At 38.5% G+C, this 27,731-nt stretch overlaps 1 protein-coding gene across 2 annotated transcripts; it reads right to left on the bottom strand.

Moving 5' to 3' along the window:
- Nucleotides 1-98: 98 nt before the first annotated feature.
- Nucleotides 99-27,731, bottom strand: LOC101004507 (lysine-rich coiled-coil protein 1). 2 transcript variants are annotated; one of them, XM_031655331.1, is made up of 4 exons: nucleotides 27,509-27,731; nucleotides 9,993-10,098; nucleotides 7,094-7,252; nucleotides 99-1,479 (listed from the first exon to the last, which is right to left on the bottom strand). In XM_031655331.1, exon 4 carries the CDS (start codon nucleotides 1,455-1,457, stop codon nucleotides 678-680), a length of 780 nt encoding a protein of 259 aa, XP_031511191.1. In that variant the 5' UTR covers nucleotides 1,458-1,479; nucleotides 7,094-7,252; nucleotides 9,993-10,098; nucleotides 27,509-27,731; the 3' UTR covers nucleotides 99-677. The 2 variants fall into 2 exon arrangements, with proteins under 2 accessions (XP_031511191.1, XP_031511192.1); XM_031655332.1 differs by lacking the exons at nucleotides 7,094-7,252; nucleotides 9,993-10,098; nucleotides 27,509-27,731 and adding an exon at nucleotides 2,256-2,729.

A 27,731-nucleotide genomic window follows, 5' to 3' on the forward strand; every position in this document is an offset into this window, starting at 1 on the left:
TACCCAAAAGATCTTGCCTCTTAAGTATGAACTGCCAAGTTATTCTCTCCTCCTCCCAAAAGAAAAATCATTGTTAAATAGACTGACACACAACAACATGTAGAAATTAGAATACTTTATTATAAATATTTCCAGAATATAAACTGATTTTGTATCAAGATGATTTGAAACTTTAGAAACTTTATGTAACCTAAGATTATAATGTATTTCATTTTCCACTTTCCAGCCTAGAAAATACACTGCAAGTTAGATCTAATACAGGAGAAAAAAATTGCTTCATAGAGAAAAACCAATGAACATAAAATACCCAACTCAAAACTGTAACAAACCCAATCAAGAAACAGATTGTGCAAAGTCCATTAATCCTCCAATTTAAAATAAATAACCTCCCAAGAGAAAATAATTCTACCATCAAAGCAATTTGATGAATAAAAGCAGAGTCACTTTCATTAAAGGAAATTACACTATATGTCAAAAAAATGTAATAATGCTTTTAGAAAATGAGGAAAAGTAATTTCTGTGTTGGAGAGCAAGCATGCTAAACACTTTCTGTTCACTTGGCCTTTGTTAGAAGTTAACCTATTCACATAAGAAAAGTGGTATGAACATGGACATCATAAAACCAAGCTCTCACCTATTTTTTCAACTTAACTTTGGAAGAACCAACTTTGAAAGCTTCAAAATCCAAGAATAGACTGGTCCCAAAGCATTTCCTCCTCTGTCCTTTCTTGGCCTTGTTCCTTTTTCTTTTTTGTACGCTTACGTTCCTCTTTCTTAGAGACTACATCTCGGCTTTTTTTCTCCTTTCGATTCTTAAGCTTTTCTGTACTGACATGTACGGTTTCTATTTCCACCTCTGTCTTCTTTCTTTGGATGCTCTTGTGTTTGTCTAAATCAATTTCCTCACAACTTTTTTTTCTCTTATGCTTGGACCGCTCCTCCTCTGATTTTTCTCTGCCTTCCTCTGGGCACCTTTTCCTCTTCTGATATATCTGTCTGTGACTGGCTTGATGAGTACTGATACTGTTATCTGAGGAGAAGTGCTTGTAAACTCTAGATTCTACACCATGTGAGCCACAAATATATTCTTGCTGATTAAAGTTCAGGGGTACTGGTTTTTCTGAGAAACAGTCCCTGGTGAACTGACAGTAGCTCAGAGAGTCTAGTCTCAATCTGCTGTCATGGGCTGGTAACCACTGAGGCAACGGATTTTCTACTGTTTGTGAAATATTGCATGATCTTGGGTAGGTCTGGATGGTTTCAGATGGGAGTCTCTGGTCAAACATTCTATATGTGGGTCTGGAATTAACCTCTCCTTTGTACCCACAGGTTTCCAAATAGTCCCCTCTCATCTTTCTGAAACAAGTCTTTGGCTCTAAGCCTCTGGCTTTCTGTACTTTAATATAATCTTCAAGTTCATCTTGAAAAGAGTCATATGTCTTCTTTGAATGCTTCATTAGGTTGACAAAATGGGATTTTCTGCAAAGAAGGGAGAAAATTCTTACCAGATTATCTTGTCCAGAGCATTTCCTTTGCTTTTTTTTTTTTTTTCCTGAGATGGAGTCTCGCTCTGTCGCCCAGACTGGAGTGCAGTGGGGGTGCTCTTGGGTCACTGCAACCTCTGCCTCCTGGGTTCAAGCGATTCTCCTGCCTCAGACTCCCGAGTAGCTGGGATTACAGGCGCATGCCACCATGTCCAGCTAATTTTTGTATTTTTAGTAGACACAGGGTTTCACCATGTTGACCAGGCTGGTCTCAAAGTCCTGGCCTCAAGCGATCCACCCACCTCGGCCTCCCAAACTGCTAGGATTACAGGCATGAGCCACTGCACCCGGCCTCCTTTGCTCTTGGTAAGAGCTTTGAAAAACAAAGCAGCTCAAACAAATTACAACTTAGTTCAGCATAAAAGTTGAATATCTTGACATTATATGCCAAAGGGTAGCATCAGGATGGTCAGATACCTCCCAGGTCATGTACCAGTAACTTTAACCTTCTTAGAAGTGAGAGGAAAAGGGCAGAAGGGAACTGATACACATGTTGCTGTCATAGGGACAAAATGTGAGACAAGCAGGGATGTGTAGATAGGAACCACACAACCATGGTGGGTGTCTTGGTATTAATGTTCAAATAATTTCTGAAGTTCTCATGAATTGGTTTCCTATATATTAGGTTTCTAAGACAAGTAAAAGAACCACAGATATAGAATTTGATTTTTAAAATCTTCAGTTTACTCAAGATAAAATAAACATACTCACCTGGCGAGAGTACTGTAAGACTTAACAATAAAAGGATGTTTATAAAATGGATTGGGAATGCTGAAAATTGGAAATTCAGTTATACGATGAAAACTACTTTTAGGTATCAGGTATAAGGGAAGATGAAGGAACAGAGTTCTGTATCTTCTGTGTAGGCTTGGATTTCATTCCACTACTTCTGATTGGTGAAAAAAGCATTCTAGAATGTCTTCTGGTTTGTTCTCTCTTAAAGTACTGGTGAGAGGCATAAGGGAAGAAACAGGGTGAAAACTGAAAGGGGATAGGGCTGATGTGGAGAAAAGTTTCAGAAGAAACTTACAGTAGATACACCGTTTTTGTTTGCTTGATTCTTTTTTTGGGGGAGGGGCAGGACTGTTCCTGATTCTTTCCTTTCCTCACCTCAAATCCTGAATAAATACAAATACAGCAGAAAATGTACTTACCATGAAATTATAATGCCATATATATGTGTGTATGTGTGTGTGTGTGTATATGTGTGTGTGTGTATATATATATATATATTTTTTTTTTTTTTGAGACGGAGTCTTGCCCTATCGCCCTGGCTGGAGTTCAATGGCACGATCTCGTCTCACTGCAACCTCTACCTCTGGGGTTCGAGTGATTCTCTTGCCTCAGCCTCCTGAGTAGCTGGGACTACAGGTGCGCACCACCATGCCTGGCTAATTTTTGTATTTTTAGTAGAGATGGGGTTTCACCATGTTGGCCAGGCTGGTCTCCAACTCCTGACCTCAGGTGATCTGCCTGCCTCGGCCTCCCAAAGTGCTGGGATTACAGGTGGGAGCCACTGTGTCCCACCTGCCCTTTATATTTTTGGTGATACAGTTTATCTCAAAAAATTAGGAGGGTGTATATCCCATATAGAACTGAATATTTCTTCAGCTCTCAGAAACAAGGCTTGTTTCTGCTAAAGGGAAGAAATGTTCAATTCTACATGGGATATACTCCCTCCTAATTTTTTGAGGCTAATGATCAGCCAGTTTTTCAAATTTGGAAATTTGAGGTTAAAAAGAAAATCTAAATGAAGCCTAGTTTGTCAAGTTAGAAAACATAGTTCCTGTTCAACTTAAATAGTATAAAAATTCTGACTAGAAAACTAATAAAAAATAATGTAACAAATACTTGCTTAAATATGGGCAAACTATTTTAACCTATACTTCAGAAAAGAATATATGCAAATAGCCAATAAGCACAAGAACAGATGTTTAAAAGCACTGATCAGCAAGTAAATATGAATTAAAACCACAATGAGATACCACTATGCACTTACTAGAAATGACTAAAATGAAAAAGACTGACAATACCAGTGCTGATAAGGATCTGGAACTCTCATACATTGTTGATAGGAATGTAAAATGGTATAACCACTTGAAAAACAGTTTGGCAATTTCTTAAGAAGTTAAACATACATTTACCATATGAATGCAGTTAGTCTATTTCTAGGTATTTACTTAAAGGAAAAGGAGATACAGTCATGCACTGCATAACAATGTTTTGGTCAACAATGGACTAAATGAATATATGATGGTGGTCCCATAAAATTATAGTGGAGCTGAAAAATTCACAATAATGTGAATAATGCACAATGCATTATTCATGTGTTTGTAGTGACACTGGTATAAACAAATCTACTATACTGCCATATAAAAGTATAGCATATACTATGTACAGTACGTAAGATTTGATAACTATATTACTAGTTTATGATTTATTTACTATACTATATTTTAAATTGTTATTTTAGAGTATATTCTTTCTCCTTATTGAAAAAAAGTTAACTGTAAAACAGCCTCAGGTAGGTCCTTCAGAGGGTATTCCAGAAGATGGCACCATAGGAGATGACAGCTCCATGCATGTTACTGCCCCTGAAGACCCTCCAGTGGCACAAGATGTGGAGGTAGAAGACAGTGATGATGATCCTGACCCCTGTGTAGGCTTAGGCCAATGTGTGTGTTTGTGTCTTAGCTTTTCATAAAAAAGTTTACCAAGTGAAAAAAATATATATAGGGCCAGGTGTGGTGGTCCATGCCTGTAATCCCAGAACTTTGGGAGGCCAAGTGGGTGGATCACTTGAAGTCAGGAGTTCGAGACCAGCCTGGTCAATATTGTGAAACCCCGACTCTACTAAAAATACAAAAATTAGCTGGGCATGGTGGCACATGCCTGTAATTCCAGCTCCTGGGGAGGCTGAGGCTGGAGAATCGCCTGAATCTAGGAGGCAGAGGTTGCAGTGAGCTGAGATCGTGCCTCTGCACTCCAGCCTGGGCAACAGCATGAGACTCCATCTCAAAAAAATAAAAAAATTAAAAATTTGAGAATAGGAAAAGGCTAGGATAAAGATATAAAGAAATAAAATATTTTTGTGCAGCTGGACAATGTGTTTTAACCTAAGTGTGATTACAAAAGAGTCAAAAAGTTAAAAAAAATTAAAAGTTTATAAAGTGAAAAAATTACAGTAAGCTAGGGTTAATTTATTACTAAAACAAGAAAAATATTTAAAAAATAAATTTAGTGGGCTGGGTATGGTGACTCACGCCTGTAATCCCAGCACTTTGGGAGGCTGAAGTAGGCAGATCACCTCAGGTTAGGAGTTTGAGACCAGCCTGGCCAACATGGTGAAACCCCATCTCTAGTAATAATACAAAAATTAGCTGGGTGTGGTCTGGGCACCTGTAATCCCAGCTACTTGGGAGGCTGAGGCAGGAGAATTGCTTGAACCTGGGAGGCAGAGGGTGCAGTGAGCCGAGATCGCGCCACTGCACTGTAGCCTGGGTGACAGAGCGAGACTTTGTCTCTAAATAAATAAATAAATAAATAAATATTTAGTGTAGCCTAAGTGTACAGTATTTATAGTCTACAGCAGTGTACAGTAGTATCTTACGCCTTCCCATTAACTCACCACTCACTGACTCAGAACAACTTGCAGTCCTGCAAGCTCCTTCATTCATGGTAAATGCCCCATATCGGTGTACTATTTTTTTTAATCTTTCATATCATATTTTTACTGTTTCTTTTTGTTTAGATAGGTTTAGATACACAAACACTTACTGTTGTGCTACAACTGCCTACAGTACTCAGTATAGTAACATGCTGTACAGATTTGTAGCGTAGGAGCAACAGGCTATATCATATAGCCTAGGTGTATAGTAAGTTATACCATCACTCTATGATGTTTGCACAATGAGAAAATCATGACACATTTCTCAGAATGTATCCTGGTCGTTAAGTGACACATGACTGTGTGCCTATACAAAGACCTGCACATGAATGTTCATATAGTTTTATTTGTGATAGCCCCTGAAAGAAAAGAAACTCAAATGTCAATCAACAGGGGAATGGATTAAATCAAACAGTGGTATAACGATACAATGAAATACTATCAGTCATAAAAAGGAATAAACTATATTGATACACATGACGTGAGTGAATCTCAAAATAATGAAAATAATTATAATTCTTTTTTACTATTCAAAACAGTGACACACTAGGCATAGTGGCTCATGCCTGTAATCCCAGCACTTTGGGAGGCTGAAGTGGCAGAATTGCTTGAGTCCAGAAGTTCAAGACCAACCTGGCCAACACAGGGAGAACCCATTTCTAAAAATAAATAAATTAAATAAATAAATAAATAAATAAATAAAAAGTAATAGAAGGCTGACAAAAGAGTACATACGATATGATTCCATTTATATAAAACTCTAGAAAATGGAAACTCTAACAGTGGTTGCTTGGGGAGAGGTGGGAAGAAAAGATTCTAAAGGGGCGTTTTTTGGGGGATGATGGATATGTCCATTACCTTGATTGTGGTGATCATTTCATGGCTATATACATGTGCCAAAACCTACCAAATTGTATACCTTAAATACATACAGTTTACTGTATGCTAACTATGCCTCAATAATGCTGTTTTTAAAAAGTCACTAATGGCCAGGCGCAGTGGCTCAGGCCTGTAATCCCAGCACTTTGGGAGGCTGACGCAGGCAGATCACCTGAGGTCAGGAGTTCGAGACCAGCCTGGCCAACATGGTGAAACCCCCATCTCTACTAAAAATACAAAAAATTAGCTGGGTGTGGTGGCACATGACTATAGTCCCGGCTACTCAGGAGCCTGAGGCAAGAGAATTGCTTGAACCCGGGAGGTGGAGGTTGCAGTGAGCCGAGATCGTGCCATTGTACTCCAGCCTGGGTGACAGAGACAGACTCTCTCAAAAAAAAAAAAAGTCACTAATGAGATTTAAAAGATGTTGATAATTGTGGAAACTGGATGATGGATACATGAGGGTTCATTATACAATTTTCTCTATTTTTGAGTATATTTGAAAATTTTTGGTAATAAAAAGATTTTACTTTACATCTACTAGGAGGGCTATAGTCAAAAAAAGATAATAGAAAGTGTTAGCAAGAATGTGGAAAAATTGGAAACTTCATTCATTGTTTGTGGAAATGTAAAATGGTGCACCTACTTTGGAAAATAACTTAGCAGCAGTTTCATCAATTCCACTTAGCAATTCCACCCATATACAGCCAAAAGAATGAAAACCTATGTCTATGCAAGAAGTTGTACACAAATGTTCACAACAGCACTATTCATCACAACTAAAAAGTAGAAATAATCAACCCAATGCCCATCAACCGATAAATGGATAAACAAAATGTGGTATATTCATATAATATTTTTTAGCAGTAAAAAGGAATGAAGTACTGATATATGGTACAACACGAATGAAGCTTGAAGACATTATGCTATGTGAAAGAAGCCAGTTCCAAAGGACCACAGATGGCACAGAGATGAACAAAGAGGTGAATGGAACCTTACTTACCCTTATCAGGCTGAGAATTTGGTGGAGAAATCTGATCATATTCACTCAGTTTTTCAGCATGAACTTTCAAAGAGTGAGACTATACAATAACTGGTGAGCTAAAAACCATGATTCAGAAACTAAAAATCAATTTTTGTCCAATTCTCCACTCTCATTCATCTGAAACCAAACACAATCTTGTTACAAAGATTAAATAATTCAAAGTTTATAATTACATCAACATAGACCAATCATCTGAAAATTCACAAAATTTATCTTCATTTTATTAATTTGCTTCTTATAAATCTGAAAATAAAGCCTAACTTTTAAAAATGTTTAAACATACTTTATTTTTATAACAATATTTTTATATAGTTTTATTTTTAATTGACAAGTAATAATTGTATATATTTATATATATGATAGTTCAGTACCTATATATAATGTGGAATAATCAAATTTGGTGAATTAGCATAGCCATTACTTCAAATGTTTATCATTTCTTTGCAATGTGAACACTTAATCTCTTACAGCTACTTTTAAAAATATTAAAATAATAAATACATTTTGAATATACATGAACTATAGTCACCTTCTTGTGCAACAGAACACCAGAACTTATTCTCGTATCTAACTGTAACTTTGTACCCCTTGACAAATGTCTTTCCTTTCTCTGTCCTCTCCCTCACCCTACCACCCAGCCTCTGGTAACCACCATTCTACTCTCTACTTCCCTAAGTTTTTAGATTCCACGTACAAGTGAGATCATACGGTATTTGTCTCTCTGTGCTTGTAAAGCCCTAATTTTTTGAGCATTTTTTTATACCCTGGAAAAATAAATAACATTTGTTTATTTAAGAAGAAATTACTCCAAATTTATTCTACCCTAGGTATATACCCCAAAGAACTATAAATTGAAAAATAGCACTTAAGAGTTTTAATATATTTGGTCTGAACTAAAAGTTTACGAATAGAGTTTCGCTTACTTTCAAATCAAAGTATGAGCTTCCGTAGATAATCCTATGATTAGAATTATTTCTAACATAAAGTTTTATGTTTCTGTTTGTGACAGAGACTACCAGTTGTCTCTCAATATATTTTTTACTTCTTCCTTAGTAACAAACCTTAGGAAATGTGTCTAGCTAAAAGACTACATGTTCTGGCCATTGTTAAAGCAACATGTAGTCATGTGAATAAATTCTGGTCAATAAGAAGAAAGCTGAAGTGCTGTGTAGGATTCTAGGAGGGATCCTCCCTCCTGCTGCTGAAATGAGGATGCCATGGTTAGAAATGAAACAGTCATCAAAGAACGTGAGGAAATAAGTCAGGGCCTTAGAATAAAAAGACAGAAAATGTCTAGGTCCTCTCTGATGATCATGGAACTATCCTAACAGCCTTGTACTGCCTAACTCCACACTTTTAAATGAGGCAAGGAGTAAACTGTTATGGGTTCAAGCCATAACAGAAAATAATCTCTGAATATATTTAAAGCCAACCATGTAAGAGTAACTAAAATGTAAATGTACGGAAAAGGACACTAACATTTTCAGAACACAATTATGAATGATGTGTATTTTCTGTATTTTTCTACATTGAATATTACTTTATAATCCTTTGAAAGTTATTTTTAAAATTTCAATGAAACACAAGTTATCACAGAGCCCTTTGACTATTTCTTAGACCTCTGGGCTCTAAAGACTGAGCCTAAAATATACTAGACGAGAATATAGTAGATTAAGAATTAGGGCAAGACAGAGATTGCCACTTCCATTTTTCAGGTTGAAGAAACATACTTAGAGAGGTCAAAGTTATTTGCTCAGCAATTAATGGTGGAGTCAAGGTTTGAATCCAAGTTCTCCCAATCCAAGGCTAAGACATGACTGTAATTATGGTACTTTAATCTCAACCACCACATATGAAATAAAATGTAGTTTCTGACATGATTATCAACGGGGAAAACTAGATGAGTTCTCTAAAAAAGCACAGCAGGCCTATGTTTCATTTCAGTAAATGTATCTACTACTTTTGGTATCCCAGATACCACAGATTAAAGAGATCTAGGAAAAATAAATAACATTTGTTTATTTAAGAAAGAAGAAAGAAAGAAAGAAAGAAAGAAAGAAAGAAAGAAAGAAAGAAAGAAAGAGAAAGAAAGAAAGAAAGAAAAAGAGCTTCAGAGTTAGAAATGAGCTCCAGAGTAGCTCATCCAAGTCTCAGAGTGTGAGAAGAGTAGAATGGGAAAAGACTATTGTAATGTAGTATACAAAAGACTATTCTTTCTCCAGGATACTATTATACAGCAAAGATGATACAAGTGAGTAGCTATACCATATAAAAGGAAAGAACACTGGACAGGGAATCAGGTCTCATTTATTGGCTTAGTCATGCCCATGACTAGCTAAAAACAATCACCACTCCTCCTGATCTCAGTTTCTTCTTCTATAAACTAAGGAAGTACGATCATTAGACATTTTACCTTCCAATGCTAGCATTCTAAAATCCTGTGCCTTGAAAACAAGGTAAAGTCAAGGGTAAGACTGCTGCATATTGTGTTGTAACCTTTGATTACTGTAAAGGAAGAATCTGGGGATCTACAATATCTCTTGACATATTAATATTTTCCTGCTCAAGCTTCATAATATCTTCCTTATATTTACCACAAGAACTGATACAGTGGCTTTCTGCATAAGGTAGAAGACAGAATGGAGAGAAGAAAAGAAAATGAGCTTCAGAGTTAGAAAGATCTGAGTTTAAATCCTAATTCCCCAAATATAAGTCAGGAAGTTATTTCCCTTCTCTGAGTCAGTCATCAAAAGGACAATACTTTCCTTGTATGGATTAAATAAGATGACATATATGAAGTATACCCACTACATTTAAAAAGTGACATTAGGACATATTCCTTCTATTTTCAACCTACCTCATAATGCAAAATCCTTTGTTATTTGAACTGTAACACTACTCCACAGACATCTTTTATAAAAGGTATCTGTAAAGGTTCAGTCTTTGTTCATTCAGTGTGGTATCTATCAATAAAAGAGAGGTAAGACAGAAGATTATATTAAATCGTTAAAGTAATATTTTTAATTTTCAACTACTATATTTCATATACCATCTCAAATCTTAATTTTCTGAGTGCTTGCAAAGCTACAGTAATAAATTTTTGCTCATTACGATAAAAATTTTAATATGAATATTTTGTAAGACTCTAATATTTAATATGCTAACATATTTTTTAGTCTACAAAATACCATTCTGAAGGAAAAGTTACTGGGGCACCAGTATTGAAAGTCTGGGCTAAGAAATCCAGTCTTGGCATTTTATGTTTTAAAGCTAACAATCTCAAGAAATGCAGTCAATTTTAAGATAGCTAATGATTCCAGATACATCACCAATGTCATCTGAGAATCACATGGGGGAACCACAAACCATCTTTTTTTTTTTTTTTTTGAAACAGGGTCTGGCTCTGTCACCCAGGCCAGAGCGTGATTCTCCTATCTCAGCTTCCTGAGTAGCTGGGAGTACAGGTGCATGCCACTGTCTCTGGCTAATTCTTTTTATTTTTTGTAGAGATGGGGTTTCACCATGTTGCCCAGGCTGGTCTCCAACTCCTGAGCTCCGGTGATCCAACCCACCTTGGCCTCCCAAAGTTCTGGGATTACGGGCATGAGCCACTGAGCCCGGCCAACAAACTATCTTAACCTTGGCCTCCCAAAGTTCTGGGATTACAGGCATGAGCCACTGAGCCCGGCCAACAAACTATCTTAACCTGTGGTAGACAACCTTCTTCCACGGCTAGTACAAACACAACCACACTAATTTCACTAAATAGAGCTCAGACAAGCCCTTCAAAGCTACAGTCATATTCACATATTAGCTTCTACAACTTTTGCTAAAAGTGTTTCTCACTTAATAAATAATCTACGCCAAATTACTACATTTACACTTGGGGTCTGTACTTCAATCTAAAGTTCCTAACAGCTAACATTTATTTTATAGAAGTTTACCAGTTTATACATAGGGTGCCAATCACGTAACATCAAAATTGGACTTTCTACCTGGTAGTTTAAATGGATGAGTTAGAATCATATGTAATGTCATGGAGAAATGCCCATGATGTATTAATGGGAAAAACAATGTATAGAACTCTATCAATCAATTGTTCAATCATAAAATCCAATTTTAGTATAAACAACCCAACATATACAACCCCAACTTAAATATATACGTGTCTATTTACTATAAGGAAGGAATAATGCAATTGGCCTCCAATCCATTCACTTCCTTTCCTGGAGAAGAGGGAAAAAGAGAAGGATGGTTGACAACCGGACCTCAAGTAAAAAGCCTAATGATATTTGCTTGGAGGAAGAGATCTTACCACTAAAATGCTCTTAGCAAGATGTCCCTGGCTAAAGATTACCTGCAGTAAATAAACCCAGACTCTATGAGGCATCTCTCTCTGAAGAATGCCACATAAGGTACACAACTCTCTAGGGTATAACATGGAGATGAGTCACAATTTAAACACCCCACTGTGTGAGGTGATCTTGTGAATCTTACTTAGAAACCTTACCTATTTATTCTGGGCCAGAGATACAAGTCCAAAGTGGGAAAACATGGTGTACTGGTCTGTTCTTACATGTTACAAAGATATACCAAAGACTGGGTAATTTATAAAGGAAAGAGATTTAATTGACTCACAGTTTTGCATGGCTGGGGAGGCCTTAGGAAACTTACAGTCATGGTGGAAGGTGAAAGGGAAGCAAGCCACTTCCTTTCAAGGTGATAGGAAGGAGAAGTGCTGAGTGAAGCGAGAAAAGCCCCTTATAAAACCATCAGATCTCGGGAGAACTCACTATCATGATAACAACATGGGGGAAACTGCCCCCAATTCAATTACCTCCACCTGGTCTCTTCTTGACATGTGGGGATTATGGGGATTACAATTCAGTATGAGATTTGGGTGGGGACACAAAGCCTAACCACATCACATGGTCTGAGGAGCCACCTTTCATGTATTAGACACTATGCTTCGGTTGAGTCTTTTGACTGCCTGTATCCTTGAAATAATTAGTAAACCGGATGAGTCTGATTTGACAGTCTGATCTTGTGTGTTAACTCAGTATCCACAGAAAAAAATCTGAAAAGATATATGCTAAATTTAATGGGGTTTGGGAAATGCGAAATTGGGTCAGAAAATGAGTAGGGGCAAACATTTAACATATTGCTCTTTGTACATATCTATATTAATTTGTGCAAAAAACATATGTGACTCTCTACTTCTAAAAACTCCATAAATATTTAAGTTATACTGGGTATCTTCAAACTAATCTTAATATTAGTGCCAATGTATGGATTAAAAAGATTTGCTTAAAAATATTATGTGCTCAAGATAATTATAAATCAGAAACATTTTAGAAAGGACTTGAAGAGTATTAAAAATGTATCTCAGGCTGGGTGTCATGGCTCATGCCTGTAATCCCAGCACTTTGGGAGGCAGAGGCGGGCAGATCACTTGAGCCTAGGAGTTTGAGACCAGCCTGGCCAACATGGCAAAACCCTGTCTCTACTAAAAATACAAAAAATTAGCTGGGCGTGTTGGCACATGCCTGTAATCCGAGCTATTTGGGAGGCTGAAGTATGAGAATCTCTTGAACCCAGGAGGTGGAAGTTGCAGTGAGCCAAGATTGCGCCACTGCGTTCCAGTCTGGGCGACAAAGTGAGACTGCCTCAAAAAAAAAAAAAAAAAAAAAAATTCTGTTATATATAATATCTAAATTATTTCTTAGTTGTTTTAAAATAAAGGACTTACTTACATTTGACTCTAAGGTCAACAAGGTAAACAGGTTAATACAAAGGTTTTCAGAACTTCCTTTGATTCAGAATTAATGTACAAAAACTGACATGGTGATGTGATGGTGACTTTTCCATTAAAAAATCTTGGTTTGGCGTAGTGCTTCGTACCTGTAGTACCAACACTTTGGGAGGCTGAGTTGGGAGGATTGCTTGAGGCCAGGAGTTTGAGACCAGCCTAGGCAACACATTGAGACCTCCAGCTCTACAAAAATAAATCTTTAATAAGAACAGGTAAATACTGTCTTTCGGTGATGACCAAATCAGTATACATGGAAAGTTTACTGAGTAGTTATTTAGAAGCGCAAGATATCTGAAAATAGAACAATAATTTCCTTCCTGGTTCAACCCTTAATACCAACCAGGCATTTCTAAAAGGCAATGTTGTAAGCTGAGGTAAGAAACTTGGGGTTACCTTTAACTCCTTTGCCAACTATGCTCTCATTTTTTATCTGTTAAATAGCAAAATATTCTGAAGCTCAAAATCTCAGCCATTTTTCTCCTGAGTCATGTCTGTTCTAGCTTTATAATATTTTCAAAGCTGTTCTTTCATTTTTCAATTCCTATAACATTATTTAGTTCAAGTTCTCCATGCTTTTGGACTTTACTAAACTTTATCACTATTTATTGAGTTTGTCTTCAAGGTACTCTGGTGAGTACTGTGGGAAAGCACAGGAAAAAAGAGATGAACCTTACTTATCGAATGCCTACTGTACGCCAAATAATAGATTATTCAGTTTTTTACTTCTGCAAGAATTTCTCATAAAGCTCTGGATATTGGGATTTAAAGGAATTAAAATATGTTGCCACATGTGCTATTTCATAAAGGCAGATATTAAACCTTGGTTTATCTCATACCCTTTCCCTTACATACACATAGCTGTTCCACACATTGGGAGTAAGTGAACAAGACAATTGTTAATATTGAGGACTTCATAATTTTGTAAAAACTGATAGGCAAAGAACTATGATGCAAGACAAAAATGTGTAAAGTGCTGTAAGACATAAGAAGGTATAATGTGTTCTTGGTGAGGGGTTTGTGGAGAAGAATGGATTTTGAATGAACCCTTAAAGAGATGGGTAAAATTTAGAAAAAAAAAAAACAAGTAAAGAAAGGGTATTCTGGAGGACAGAAGAGCATTAGAAAAGGCACTTCTGCTTTAGCTAAAACAAGACATGCATAAAGGTAGTGAAAGACAGTGCTAAAGGTGGAATGACGCTAAATCATAATATGCCTTATTTGGACATTTGGATTTAATTCTGCAGTCAATAGGGGAAGAAAAAGAGACTCAACATGGGGATATTGTTAGGAAGCTGTTGCAGGCAAGAGATTATTGGGCTGCACCAAAAGAGTAGCAGAGCTAACAGAAAGGAAGGGAAGAATATGAGAGATATTCTAAAGCTGGAATTAAAGGAATTTGTGATAGCTGGGAAGAGCAGAGAGAAGAAAGAGAGTGGGGGCAGAGACAATTCTAGGTAAGGCCTTGATCCTGGGTAAAGTTATCTTTGACAGAGAAAGTAAGGAAGAGGAAAAAGAGTTGTTACTGTTGTTATCCCCCAGAAGGAGGGAAGTAGGGAGTGGAACAAATAAGCATTAAGCATTCAAAAAGCAGTGAATTTGATTTTGGAACAAACCCAGATTCTATCAAATGTCTAGTATCTTTCACATCTCTCCTTTCCTGTTGCATTCTTCTATGTGTTTAATTCCTCTATGTGAAGTTGGGTTTAAACAACTTGCAGATGTTTTATGTACCCTGAAATTCCTTACAAATTAAAATGGTTGGGCCCCTGAACTAATTGTGTACGTACCAAACTTCAGTACACGTGATGGGTAACAGGAACCACTAGAGGAAAGAAAGGTTGGTAGTGAACTCTAGGCATTTGTAGAAATCTTTCCTCAGAAAATTTTGACATCACCTCTCTTTCACTTGCATAGTGATTACTATATATTTACTCATTACAAAGGTTGCAGCATTATATAGTTTGAAGAACACAGACGGTGATTGTTGTGGAATAAAGTGAAATTATCTCTTCCTCTAACCTGGACATTGTTTTCATCCTTACCATTTTATTTTAGCATTAGTTATTTTTTAAATAGTCATCATATTACTGGTTTCTAATGACCTTTACAATTGTTAAAATCTTGGAGGTAGCATCTCTCTCCCCCGATATTGGCTATCTTCTCCCATGTGATAGGAATGCTGACTGAATTATTTTTCTAAATGCAGGAATTAATACTTCATCTTGTTATGGGTTTAGACCATTATTCCTTTTTTTTTTTTCCAGACGGAGTCTCACTCTGTCTCCCAGGCTGGAGTGCAGTGGCGCAATCTTGGCTCCCTGCAAGCTCTGCTTCGCAGGATCACGCCATTCTCCTGCCTCAGCCTCCTGAGTAGCTAGGACTACAGGCGCCCGCCACCACGCCCGGCTAATTTTTTGTATTTTTAGTAGAGATGGGGTTTCACTGTGTTAGCCAGGATGGTCTCGATCTCCTGACCTTGTGATCCACCTGCCTTGGCATCTCAAAGTGCTGGGATTACAGGCGTGAGCCACCGCGCCCAACCTAGACCACTATTCCTAAATGAAGTTTCTTTCTTTTCCTTTGTTTATTTTCTTTCTCTCCCCACCCCTGCCCCGCTTCTCCTTCTTTCTTTAAAAAGTCAGAGTCCCCCAGGCTGGAGTGCAGAGGCATGAGCATAGCTCACTGCAGCCTTAACTCCGGGGCTCAAGTGATCCTCTCGCCTCAGCCACCAGAATAGCTAGGACTATAGGCATGTGCTAGCATGCCCAGCTAATTTTAAATAATATTTTGTAGAAACGGGAATCTCATTATGTTGCCCAGGCTGGTCTTGATCGCCTGGCCTCAAGCGATCCTCCTCCGTTGGTCCGTTGGTCTCCCCAAGTGCTGAGATTACAGTTGTGAGCCACTGCAGCCACCTGAGAATTTTTAAAAATTCAAATGATCTTAATCTTGGTATTTGCTATGGCTCCCACACATACTTTTTATATGCATTCAGTCTATGACTTCATTCACATTACTGGTGAAAACTTTAAGCAGGACAAGGGCAAGATAATACCTATGGCATGCTACAAAGAATCTACTCTCTTCCTGCATCTAGGATGTATCTATTTATTAGCAATCTGTGGGTTTAATTAGAAAGATATTAAGAATTTGATATCATCTGAGTTTATTTCAAAATCAAATTTAGCATCTTTTTGAACACTATACTTCTCCACTCTACTCGCTACTACTCTCCTTCTTATGGGTCTGATCTATTTGTACCACACTGAAGTCTTATTTTTCCATTTTGTTGATATTTGAAAGATAAAGGAAATGCCCTTCTAAAATTGTAACCATCCTTTCTACAGCAATGGTTCTCAATCTCAATTATTTTGACCAAAACAATCTATAGGCAGATAGGAGTAAACTCTTGTAGTCAGGAGGTCTAGGGATTACAGCTTAAAGAGATCAACCACACACACAGCAGAAGTATTTCAAGTTTCATGGTTTACTTTAACAACTCATGAACTTCTTGAACTCTAGTCTTAAAACTTCCATTTGATATAAAAAGTCATTATTTAATCTCTGAATAAATTATGCCAATTAAACTTCAAGTATCTTCCTGGCACAATCTTGTATCTCAGAAACCTCAGGGAATCTCATTATGCTCACTAAAGAAATATGGTCCTGCAACGTTCTTTTGATTTACCAGTAATCTTTCATGAAAGAAACGAGGCATGGCATGACTTGTTTTCAATAAATCCATACTGCCTTTTAATGTTTATTTCAAAGTATCACATTCACAAGCCACCTATTAATAATCTGTTCTGTAACACTTTTACAGCATTGCCCTTATGATGTATCAGGTACTGTTCTAAGCACTTATACATAGTAACTTTTTTTTTTTTTTGAGACGAAGTTTCCCTCTTGTTGCCTAGGCTGGAGTGCAATGGTGCCATCTTGGCTCACTGCAACCTCCGCCTCCTGGGTTCAAGCGATTCTCCTGCCTCAGCCTCCCAAATAGCTGGGATTACAGGCATGTGCCAGCACGCCCAGATAATTTTGTTTTTTTGTATTTAAGTAGAGATGGGGCTTCTCCATGTTGGTCAGGCTGCTCTCGAACTCCCGACCTCAGGTGATCGACCTGCCTCAGTCTCCCAAAGTACTGGGATTACAGGCGTGAGCCACCATGCCTGGCCTCACGGCAACTAATTTTATCCTCGTAAGAACTCTATGGGCTCAGTACAATTACTTTCTATATTTTATAGAAGAGGAAACTGAGGCACAGAAAGCTTAAGAAACATATCCATGGTTGCAGTTAGTAAATGACAAGGCAGTCTGGTTCCATAATCTGTTACTGACTGCTGTGGCATGCTGCCTTTCTAACTGATGTAAAACTTTTCAGTCTACATTCTGGAATCCATTTCTTCTTAAAAAGCTGAAACATTTTCTGATCTCCAGGTTTTACATATCTCTCCATTAAAAAAATGAAAACCGGCTGGGCACACTGGCTAATGCCTGCAGTCTCAGCACTTTAGAGGACAACGTTGGGGGGATCACTTGAGTCCAGGAGTTTGAGACCAGCCTGGGCAATGTATCAAGACCCTGTCTCCACAAAAGAAAACAAAACAAAAAATAAAATAAAATCAAGTCACAGAGTATAGGATATTCTCAACTAACATATCAGACAAGGGACTTACATCTGGAAGATATAAAGACTTTTTATGACTCAATTATAAGACAAACTCAATTTAAAAAGGGCAAAAGGTCTGAACAGATACTTCAGAAAAGAATATATACTAATGACTAAGTAAATATGAATTAAACCACAATGAAGGGTCTGCTTTTAACTTGGACTAACATAACTTCTTCATGCAATAAACTGAAAAGAGCCATGCTGTCTAGTTAAAAAAAAAAAGAAAAAAGAAAAAAAATGATACCCCACCACACTCTCACTAGAACAATTAAAATTAAAGGACTAAGAATACCAAGTGTTGCTAAAGATGTTAAATAACTAGAACTTCCATACATTGCTGGCTAAAATGTAAAATGGTACAACCATTTTACAAAGGAGTTTGATACTTTTTTTTTTTTTTTTGAGATGGAGTAGCACTCTTGCTCATGCTAGAGTGCAGTGGCATGATCATAGCTCACTGCAGCCTTGGCCTCCTGTGCTCAAGTGATCCTTCCATCTCAACCTCCTGAGTAGCTGGACTATGGGTTCATGGCATCATGACTGGATAATTTTTTTTTTTTTTTGTAGAGATGAGGTTTTGTCACGTTGCCCAGGCTGGTCTTTAACTCCTGGGCTCAAGCAATCTGGCCATCTTGGCCTCCCAAAGTGCTGGGTTTACAGGTGTGAGCCACCGTAAAAAATTATCAGCCACCTGGCTTAATTTTTTATAAAGTTAAATACATAGCTACCATATGACCTAGCCATTCTGCTCCTGTGTATCTGACATGAAAACATATCCATGCAGATTTGTATATGAATGTTCACAGCAGCTTTATTTGTAACAGCCAAAACCTGAAGCAACTCTAATGTCCATCCACAGCTGAACAGATAAGCAAAATACAATTATTCAGACATAAAAAGGAACAAAACAGCAACACATACAACATGGATGAATCTCAAAACCATCATGCTGAGTGAAAGACAGACATGAAAGAGTATCTACTATATGATTCTATTTATAAAATGTTCTAGAAATGCAAACTAATCTCTAGTAATAGCAGCAGATCAATGGTTGCCCAGGGATAGAGGTAGAGGGTGGAATGGATTGTAAAGGGGCATAAGTACTTTTGAAGTTGATGGAAATGTTTGGCATTTTGCTTATGATAGTGGTTTCATGGGAGCATACACTTGTCACAAATTCATTGAATTGTACTTTTTTTTTTTTTTTTGAGACACTCTCACTCTGTCCCTCAGGCTGGAGTATAGTGGTGCAATCTTGGCTCACTGCAACCTCCGCCTCCTGGATTCAATTTTTGTGCCTAAGCCTCCCAAGTAGCTGGGATTACAGGCATGAACCACATACCTGACTAATTTTTGTATTTTTAGTAGAGAGAGGGTTTCACCATGTTGGCCAGGCTGTCTCAAACTCCTGACTTCAGGTGACCCACCCACCTCGGCTTCCCAAAGTGCCAGGATTACAGGTGTGAGCCATCGTGCCCGGCCTGAATTGTACACTTTATATATGTGGAGTTTATTATAAGTAAAATATACCTCAATAAAATAACTAAAGGAGTTTACACTTTTTTTTGAATAAGAAATAATTATACATTAAAATGATTTTGAAATGTTGGCTTTGTTTCCAGAAAGATCATCCACCCGACAAAGGCTACGTCACCTCAGGCATTACTAAGAACTAATGCCTGTCATACTGTTACTTAGCTCCATTGCTCCTTTGAGTCAAATAGATATAGGAACACTGGAGTCAGTTCTGCCACTTACGAAGTTATGTAACCCTGGTCAAGCTTCTCAACCTCTCTGCCTTAGGTTCCTCACCTCTAAAATAGGGATATAACATATACCTCAAAAAGCTGTTGTGGTCCTTACAGAAATTAATACATGCAAAGCACTTAGAAGAGTGCAGGGAACAAGGTAAGTGTGGTATGGATGAAGTATTTGTATTATTGTTCAGGATTTTGTCTATTTAAGTGACATAGTGAGATGTTCTCCCAATAAATTAATCTAGTAACTACAGAAAGACAAATAAGGTTATCCATAAACAGCGCAGAAGTATCTGAAAGAAGTACCTAATTCTTTGTATTTCAAGTTAATTGATGTTTTAGAGGGACTGTGTTTATGGAAGTTGAAGGATGGACATGATCCTTATTCTAATTGCTCTGATTTTGAACCAACTTTTTGTTTGTTTTTTTGACACATGGTCTCATTCTGTCACCCAGGTTGGAGTGCAGTGGTACAATCTCGACTCACAGCAGCCTCAACCTCCCAGGCTCAATTGATCCTCCTGCCTCAGCCTCCCCAGTAGCTGGGACTACAGGTATCTGCCACCACGCCCAACTTATTTTGTATTTTTTTGGCAGACATGAGGTCTTGCTTTATTGCCCAGGTTGGTCTCGAACCTCTGGGCTGAAGGAATCCACCTGCCTCAGCCTCCCAAAGCAGTGGGACTATGGGTGTGAGCCACCATGCCCAGCCAGGTCTTTATTTCAGTAAAAATATGTAAAACCACTGTGAAAGTTAAAGTAACAAAAACTGCACATCAACTACTGTATTAAATATGAAACACATAATATGAATTACTCATAATTCAAAACTGTCTAAAAAGAGCTTCATATCTTAAATACAAGGAACTGTTCTACTTTTCTTAATTTGATTTACCAATCTGTTTCATTCTACCTACCTTTGAGAAACAGCAAAACCTGAATTTAACTTTTTAAACATCTTTCTCACAAAACGCAACTTGATGCTGAATTATTTATTTATTTATTTAAAGAGACAAGGCCTTGCTATTTTGCCTAGGCTGGTCTCAAACTCCTGGGCTCAAGCGATCCTTCTGCCTCGGCCTCCCAAGTGCTGGGATTACAGGCATGAGCCACTGCGCCCTGCCTAATTTAACTCTTGCACCACATGAAATGTTTTTCAGACATCTCATGTTTGACGAATAAATCAATTGAATTTGAACAAAAAATGTAATAAAAATTTCCATGCCTCACAGCATGACCTGCTGTGATATGGCATTTAATCATAACAGCTTAATAGGTTTGTGTTTTTTTGAGACAGGGTCTCACTGTCTCCCAGGCTAGAGTGTGGTGTCATGATCTCGGCTCACTGCAGCCTCTGCCTCCCAGGCTCAAGTGATCGTCCTACTTCAGCCTCCCGGGTAGCTGGGACAACAGGCACACACCACCATGCCTGGCTAATTGTATTTTTAGTACAGCCGGGGTTTTACCATGTTGCCTAGGCTGGTATCAAACTCATAAGCTCAAGTAATCTGCCGCCTTGGCCTCCCAAAGTGCTGGGATTACAGGTGTGAGCCACCATGTCTGGCCAGCATAATAGATTTTTAAATGGTTATTAAATATCTTTAATCTTTGAGGAAAAAATTTTATGAGCAAAATTAGGATGTTAATTTGGTTATATTTTAGGTGTCAGTAGCTTACTTCTTCTTCCCCTCTAATAAATACACCGTGGCTCCATACTTTTCAATCTAACTCACTAACATATATTAGGAGACATTTTATATCTTTCCATTATTTGCACCTTCTTTCTGTCAGCAATGTTATTTTCAGCGTATTTTTTTATTTTTATTTTTTTTTGAGATGGAGTTTCATTCTTGTTACCCAGGCTGGGGTGCAGTGGCAGGATCTCAGCTCACTGCAACCTCTACCTCCTGCGTTCAAGTAATTCTCTTGCCTCAGCCTCCCGAGTAGCTGGGATTACAGGCGTGCACTACCATGGCTGGCTAATTTTGTATTTTTAGTAGAGACAGGGTTTCACCATGATGGTCAGGCTAGTCTTGAACTCTTGACCTCAAGTGGTCCACCTGCCTTGGCCTCCCAAAGTGCTGGGATTACAGGTGTATTGGGCCCGGCCTCAATGTATTTTATTAAAGTTATCTAAAAGTATCTTATGTTTTATGACAAGGTCTATGAATGCAGTTTTGTTTTTTGATATAACAGTAAATAGTATTTTTTAAAAATCTGTTTCTAATAGCTTTTTGCTAGCATTTAGAAATACTATTGATTATATATACGGAACTTGTATTTTACTCTCCTGCTGAACTCACTATTCTCATTGCCTTTTCCTAGATTCTATGGGGCTTAGTCAATATTTTCACTTATTGACACCTAATAAAGGCAGCAAGTCTGAAACTAACAAATAATCATTGATGTTTCTCCAGGCACACTCTCTCATCATTCTTCCCAGCTGCCAACTTCAGATTTACATTAACATAATGTGCTCTGGTGTGCCTGTAACAAACATGTCATGTGCAGAGCACATATTTATGCAAAACAATGTACTACTCCTGGTATCTTAGGAGTCTGACTAATCCATATTTAAAACTGCATTTTCTCCAATTGCTCTTTATTTTTCTCCCTAACTTCATTAATAAATGTTACTATTGAACCCTTTAAAAGGGCTGGCCTAATTCATCTGTATACCCTTAGTACCAAGTATAATATCTGGCACATAACAGGAGCTTAAAAATGTTTTCTGAATAAACTTAAGGGTTATTAGCTAGATTTTCTTTATGTCATTTAACTTGAGTCTCTGCTTAATATCATGGAAACAAAGGAAAATATTTTTAGGCAATTGCTATGTAAATGAGTTAATTACTCAATAAGTAGCCAGAAATGTCCTTCACTCCAAAACCAAGTCAGTTTGTTTTTTTTTTTTTCTTAAAAACAGGTAGAGCTGGGCACAGTGGCTCATACCTATAATCCCAGCACTTTGGGAGGCTTAAGTAGGCGGACCACTTGAGGTCAAGAGTCCAAGACCAGCCCAGCCGACATGGTGAAACCCCGTCTCTACTAGCAAACACAAAAATTAGCTGGGCATGGTGGTGCATGCCTGTAATCCCAGCTACTTGGGAGGCTGAGGCAAAAGAATCACTTGAACCAGGGAGGGAGAGGTTGCAGTGAGCTGAGATTGTACCACTGCACTCTAGCCTGGATGACAGACTCCATCTCAAAATAATAATAATAATAATAATAATAATAATAAAAACAGGTAGATAACCAAGAATTTTTGTTTGTTGCAGTTTTTACTATGATTACTCAGGAATATTATTATTTAGTGAAACTGTTTTTAACTGTCAAAAATATTTGAGAAACTTCACCAAATAAATTACAAAGTGTCCTGGAAAATCTTGACACCACAATAATACATTGTCTATTTCTTTTAGCTATGGAAACATGGTGCTTCTTTGAGTTTTTGTGATTAAATTTTCCATTTCCTATTTGTAACCTTATGCCTTCTATATCTTCCTTACTTGGTTGTTTTTTTTTTTTTTTTTTTTTGAGACAGGGTCTTGCTCTGTCACCCGGGCTTAAGTATAGTGGTGTGATCACAGCTCACTGCAGCCTCAACCTCCTGGGCTCAAGCAGTCCTCCTACCTCAGCCTCCCAAGTAGCTGGGACTACAAGCATGCGCTGCCATGCCTGGCTAATTTTTACTTTTTTTTTTTTTTTTTTTTTGTAGACAGGGTCTCACTCTTTTGCCCAAGCTGGTTTCAAACTCCTGGGCTCGAGCAATCCTCTGGCCTTGACCTCTCAGTGTTGGGATCACAGTCGTAAACCACCATGCCCAACCTTTGCCAATTTTTAATCCTTACTGATATTTGCTCTTTAAAAGACCAATACAGAGGAGTTCCTTATAAGGGTGCAATAGGTATAGGTGAAAATGGATTAGCAGATGCTCTTCAAATCAGTTTTAGTGGTCCTATCAGAATTTTGAAAGTGAGAGTAGAATTTTAATAACTGGAAACATGACAATTCTTTGATACCTTTGGAGGAATCTGCTAACAAAGTCTTAAAAAAATTATAGCTAAGTGCAAACAACCTTTTTTTCCAACTTGGCAATTATTTAAAACTCTTATAAATACCTAAAATAAAAAATATAGAGTCCTAGCCATGTTTTAGATAGTGTGACATATGAAATATTTGCCAATTGTTAAGTGGCAGTAACTGAAATTTTAATGAAGGATATTTACCGGAAGTAAAGTGACAATAGGTAATTTTTTAGGTAACAATTATATTTTGTTTTTTCAAATTCTAGTGAATAGTCTCAACCTTAACAGAGATTACTCTGAATGTCGTCTGACATTACTTTTTGAGTATCAGCCCTTATGGGTCAAAGTTTCATATGCTTTATGAATTACAATTTTAGTACCAGCCATGTCAAGTCATGGAAAGAATACCAACACAGATGTGTTTATTCAATTCACAATTTTAAAGCTGTAAAAGACCTGAGTTTGGCTGGTGCAGGGTTCTTCAACCTTGACACTACTGGTATTATGAGTAGGATAATCCATTGTTGTGTGTGTGGGAACTGTCTTGTGCATTTTAGGATATTTGTGACATCTCTGGCCTATGCCAAGGAGATGCTGGTAGCACCTGTACTCTTGCTTACCATGTTCCTTGTGGGTTTAGAAGATAATCCCAAATGTTGAAATCCCAAATTACCAAAATCCCAGTCACAAGATAGTTGCATCATGTTAGCCCAGCTTTCATGGACTATTTCTGTACAATTGCCCATAATCTATTCCTGTAATACGTTTTCTCATTTGCCATTTTTTTTCCAGTATCTTAAATTGTCAGACTTAAAAAAATAATAATTCAGCATGCTGTGTATTTCATCTTTGCATCATGTCCAATACTGGAAGTGTAAACTGCAGAGAGTTCTAATTTGTCTTATGCATTTTTTGCAAATCTGACTTCATGAAAGTACATTATCAAAACACTGACTTTGTGTGTAAGCACTGTGCATGTACCTAAAAACGTTGAAACTTCCTCAACAAATGAAGAGATGAGAGATGTCTTTTGCATATCTGCATTTGTGAAAGATAAAAATTTCTTCAGGTTTCAGCTCTTTGGGCAACTGCGTAAGTGAACAGTGACCCACTATAGGTTTTGATCTATCTCATCAAAAGACTTGTCACAGTATTTCAGATGACCAGTTATTAAGCTAGGTGCACACGACTACCAACCATTGTGACATGCTTTTATACATTTCCCTTTTTGATCTACTTCTTTATGAATACAGCTCATCTGCTCATAACTGTTATATGCATGTGACTGTTAGTATACTTGTTTGCAAAATGTTACCATTGCGTTTTATTGTGTCAAATGACCTATGAAGTGTTCTGTCATGTTTTTGTTTCTTAAATAAATCCCCCTTTAAAAATGTAAACAAACATATTTTAAAGAACTAAAAAAAGTACTTTTCCCAGATGTATTATTTTCAATATTTTGGCCTTTTGTGATTGTGATTTTGGGGACTTAAACTTTAGGGATTTTCATCTTTTGGGATTTCAACATTCAGGATTGTGTCTTTTGGAATTATGATTGGCTCTTCTCCCTCTCTGCTCAGTGATGACAACCTAAAATGTCTCCACATTATCAGATGTCTTCTGGGGCGGGGGTACGATCATCCCTAGATGAGAGTCACTGGGCTAGTCCAATTCCCCCACCCACAGATGACAAAACTCAAATCCAGGAAGTAGGACTTACTCAGGGTCATTTAGCTGTAGGAGAAACTAGCACTAGAACCTATAACTAGTCAGACTCCTATTCCAGTATTCTCATTTTACCACCTTGAGGTGGAACAGAAAGGCTACTGCTAGTATTGTGTGAACTGACATCTTTTAAAGTCTTTTGCACATATTTGAAGTAATTGCAAAATCAAAAACAAAAACACATGCTGAGTCTGGCAAAAAGCTTTTTCCATGAGAAGCTGTTTCCAAATCTTCCTGTGGTCTGGCCATGTGAGCCAAATTGAATTGTAGTCTTTAAACTGCTCAGGCTTATTTATTAGTGAGAGGCAGGAAATTTGTTATAAAAGCAAAATAATCCAGGCTGACTGAAGACACTAAATCTAGTCCTCCAAAACTGCCTTTACTAAGAGAACTTAATAGTCTCAACATTTGGTTGCAATGACTAATCCCTATTTTTAGTGAACAGAAAAAGTGCTTACAAAAATGTTTTAAGAAATTTGCAGTATTTTACTCCTCTGCTAGTTCTCCAAAGTCAATTGACACAAAGTCAATTGTGTAAAATATTATGGGATAACACGCAAAATGTATCATGAAAAAGGATAAAGAAGAAATCAGTATTTTTATGGGGTTATATTTACAGGTGTCTCTCCTGGAAAAAGGAATCTAAATTATTCTACAATATTCTGGCTCCCATCATCTTTCACTCTGAAGACAAACAGCAACGTAAGGCAACACAGCAAATACTAAAAAAATTGATACTGAACATGGCTAAATGTTTCACTTATGTCTTCTGCAGTGGGATCAAGCACTATCAACTAAAATAATTCCCAAAACTGCTTTAAGCCTTATCTCATGGTTTGCAACCAGCAGGCTGTTTGTAGACATATAGAACTATTATAGTAAGAACTCAAACGTCTCTCAGATTAAGATGGATAAGAAATAGCCTTTTGTGTTAGGGGCAATGTGTTGGAGAACTGCAAAAACTCTCCCCAGCCTTGGAGAGTTGACCAAAATTTAACATGGCCTCGAGAAGCCTAAGGCCACATCCATGAGGGCAATCCAGCCCTCTTTTGAGTTCCTGTTGGAAAAGCCAGGCTGCCAAAAAAATTTTACTGTTTGTTCTAACCAACACCTAATAACAGCTCCCTGACTTCCCTTTTAAAAAGCATTTACTAAAAAGGGCTCACAACTACGAATCCTCCTCCTTTCCTTTGAGATGTGTTTGTACCTCTTACAATTCAGGTGTGTCTTCCTTAAGGACCTGGAAGTCAATGCTCTGAAATGTAACCAGGAAGGACTGGGCCTGACTCCCGGTCTCTGGGGGAGGATCCTATTTTATCTTAGATAATTCCAAGATAGGAGACAGAGCTGGCCTACTTGCGTTTATGCAGTGACCAGCCCTTTGTAATTTTTCACCTCCCTGACTCTACTTGAGCCCTCTCTTCCCACTCCCTACTTCTCCCTTTAAAACTCGCAGTCATCTCGGTGAAAATAGGAATGGAGCTCAGCCTTTCCCCCGTCAGTAGTTGCGGAATAAAATCCTTTTTCAGCGCTTTAATGTCCAGCTTCCTGTATCTCTGACATTGGTAGGTACATATTAAAACTCAGCTGGGCGCGATAGCTCGCGCCCATAGTCCCAGCTACTCCGGAGGCTGAGGCAGAAGGATCCCTTGAGCCCAGGAGTTGGAGGCTGCAGCGAGCTATGATCGCGCCACTGCACTCCAGCCTGGGCACAGCGAGACCTCCGTCTGTAAATTAGAGGATTAAAAGCACACACACATAAAACCCCAGATCACTATCAAGACGGGCCTATAAATCTTAGAAGGTTGTCTTACAGGGCCATATCCTCAAAAGCTTAGGAAACCTCTCCAGTGATCCCCCGCTAAACCTCATCCCCTCTTCTCTTCCCCCAAGGGCCCCGCTACTTCCTGCTTTCCCCGATTCCTAAATCCACCTCTCCCTAAGTGTCCTACGTCGAAGTCTCTACTTTCCAGGATGCTGAACTTCACCAAACGGAAGCTTACCCTCTTCCACGTTTGGGCTTTTTTCTACTTATCCCTGTCCCCTCAATTTTCGAGTTTCCTCATCAACCCCACTTCCCTTTCCCTGACGCTCCGAGTCTAGATTTCCTCCTGGCCGCCCCTAGTTTCCCACTCCGACCTCGGCTTCCTCCGCAAGCCGAGCGCCCCTTCCCTCCGCACTTCACTCGGAAGCCCTGGCGCCCCTTTCCGGGAGCGGCGGCCGGTGAGGGGTGCGCGGGACTCGGGCCGCGCCCTAGTCGGCCATTTCGCACACTCGGGGCGCGCCCGGCGGGCTGGGCGCGCGAGGCCTGTCCTGGAGCGCAGGAGTTGAGGGGCTGAAGACCGGGCCGCCCCCGCCGCCGGGGCGGGAACTCACCTTCTCTGAGGCAGGGGCGGGCGTCTACAACTACTGTCCCCCGCCCCGCCAACGCCGCCAGCCAGGGGATAAGCCGCGGTGGAGGTGGCGGAGAGGCAGGAACAACCGCTGCCGCCGCCGCCGCCTCCGCCGCCGAGCAGGCGGGATGGGAGGAGGAGGCGGAGACCCGGCTTCCTGAGGGGAAGTCGCCGCCACTACCGGCTTATGACTGGACAGCGCAGAC

Source organism: Papio anubis, chromosome 14 (assembly GCF_008728515.1).
Source record: "Papio anubis isolate 15944 chromosome 14, Panubis1.0, whole genome shotgun sequence".
Taxonomy (NCBI): domain Eukaryota; kingdom Metazoa; phylum Chordata; class Mammalia; order Primates; family Cercopithecidae; genus Papio; species Papio anubis.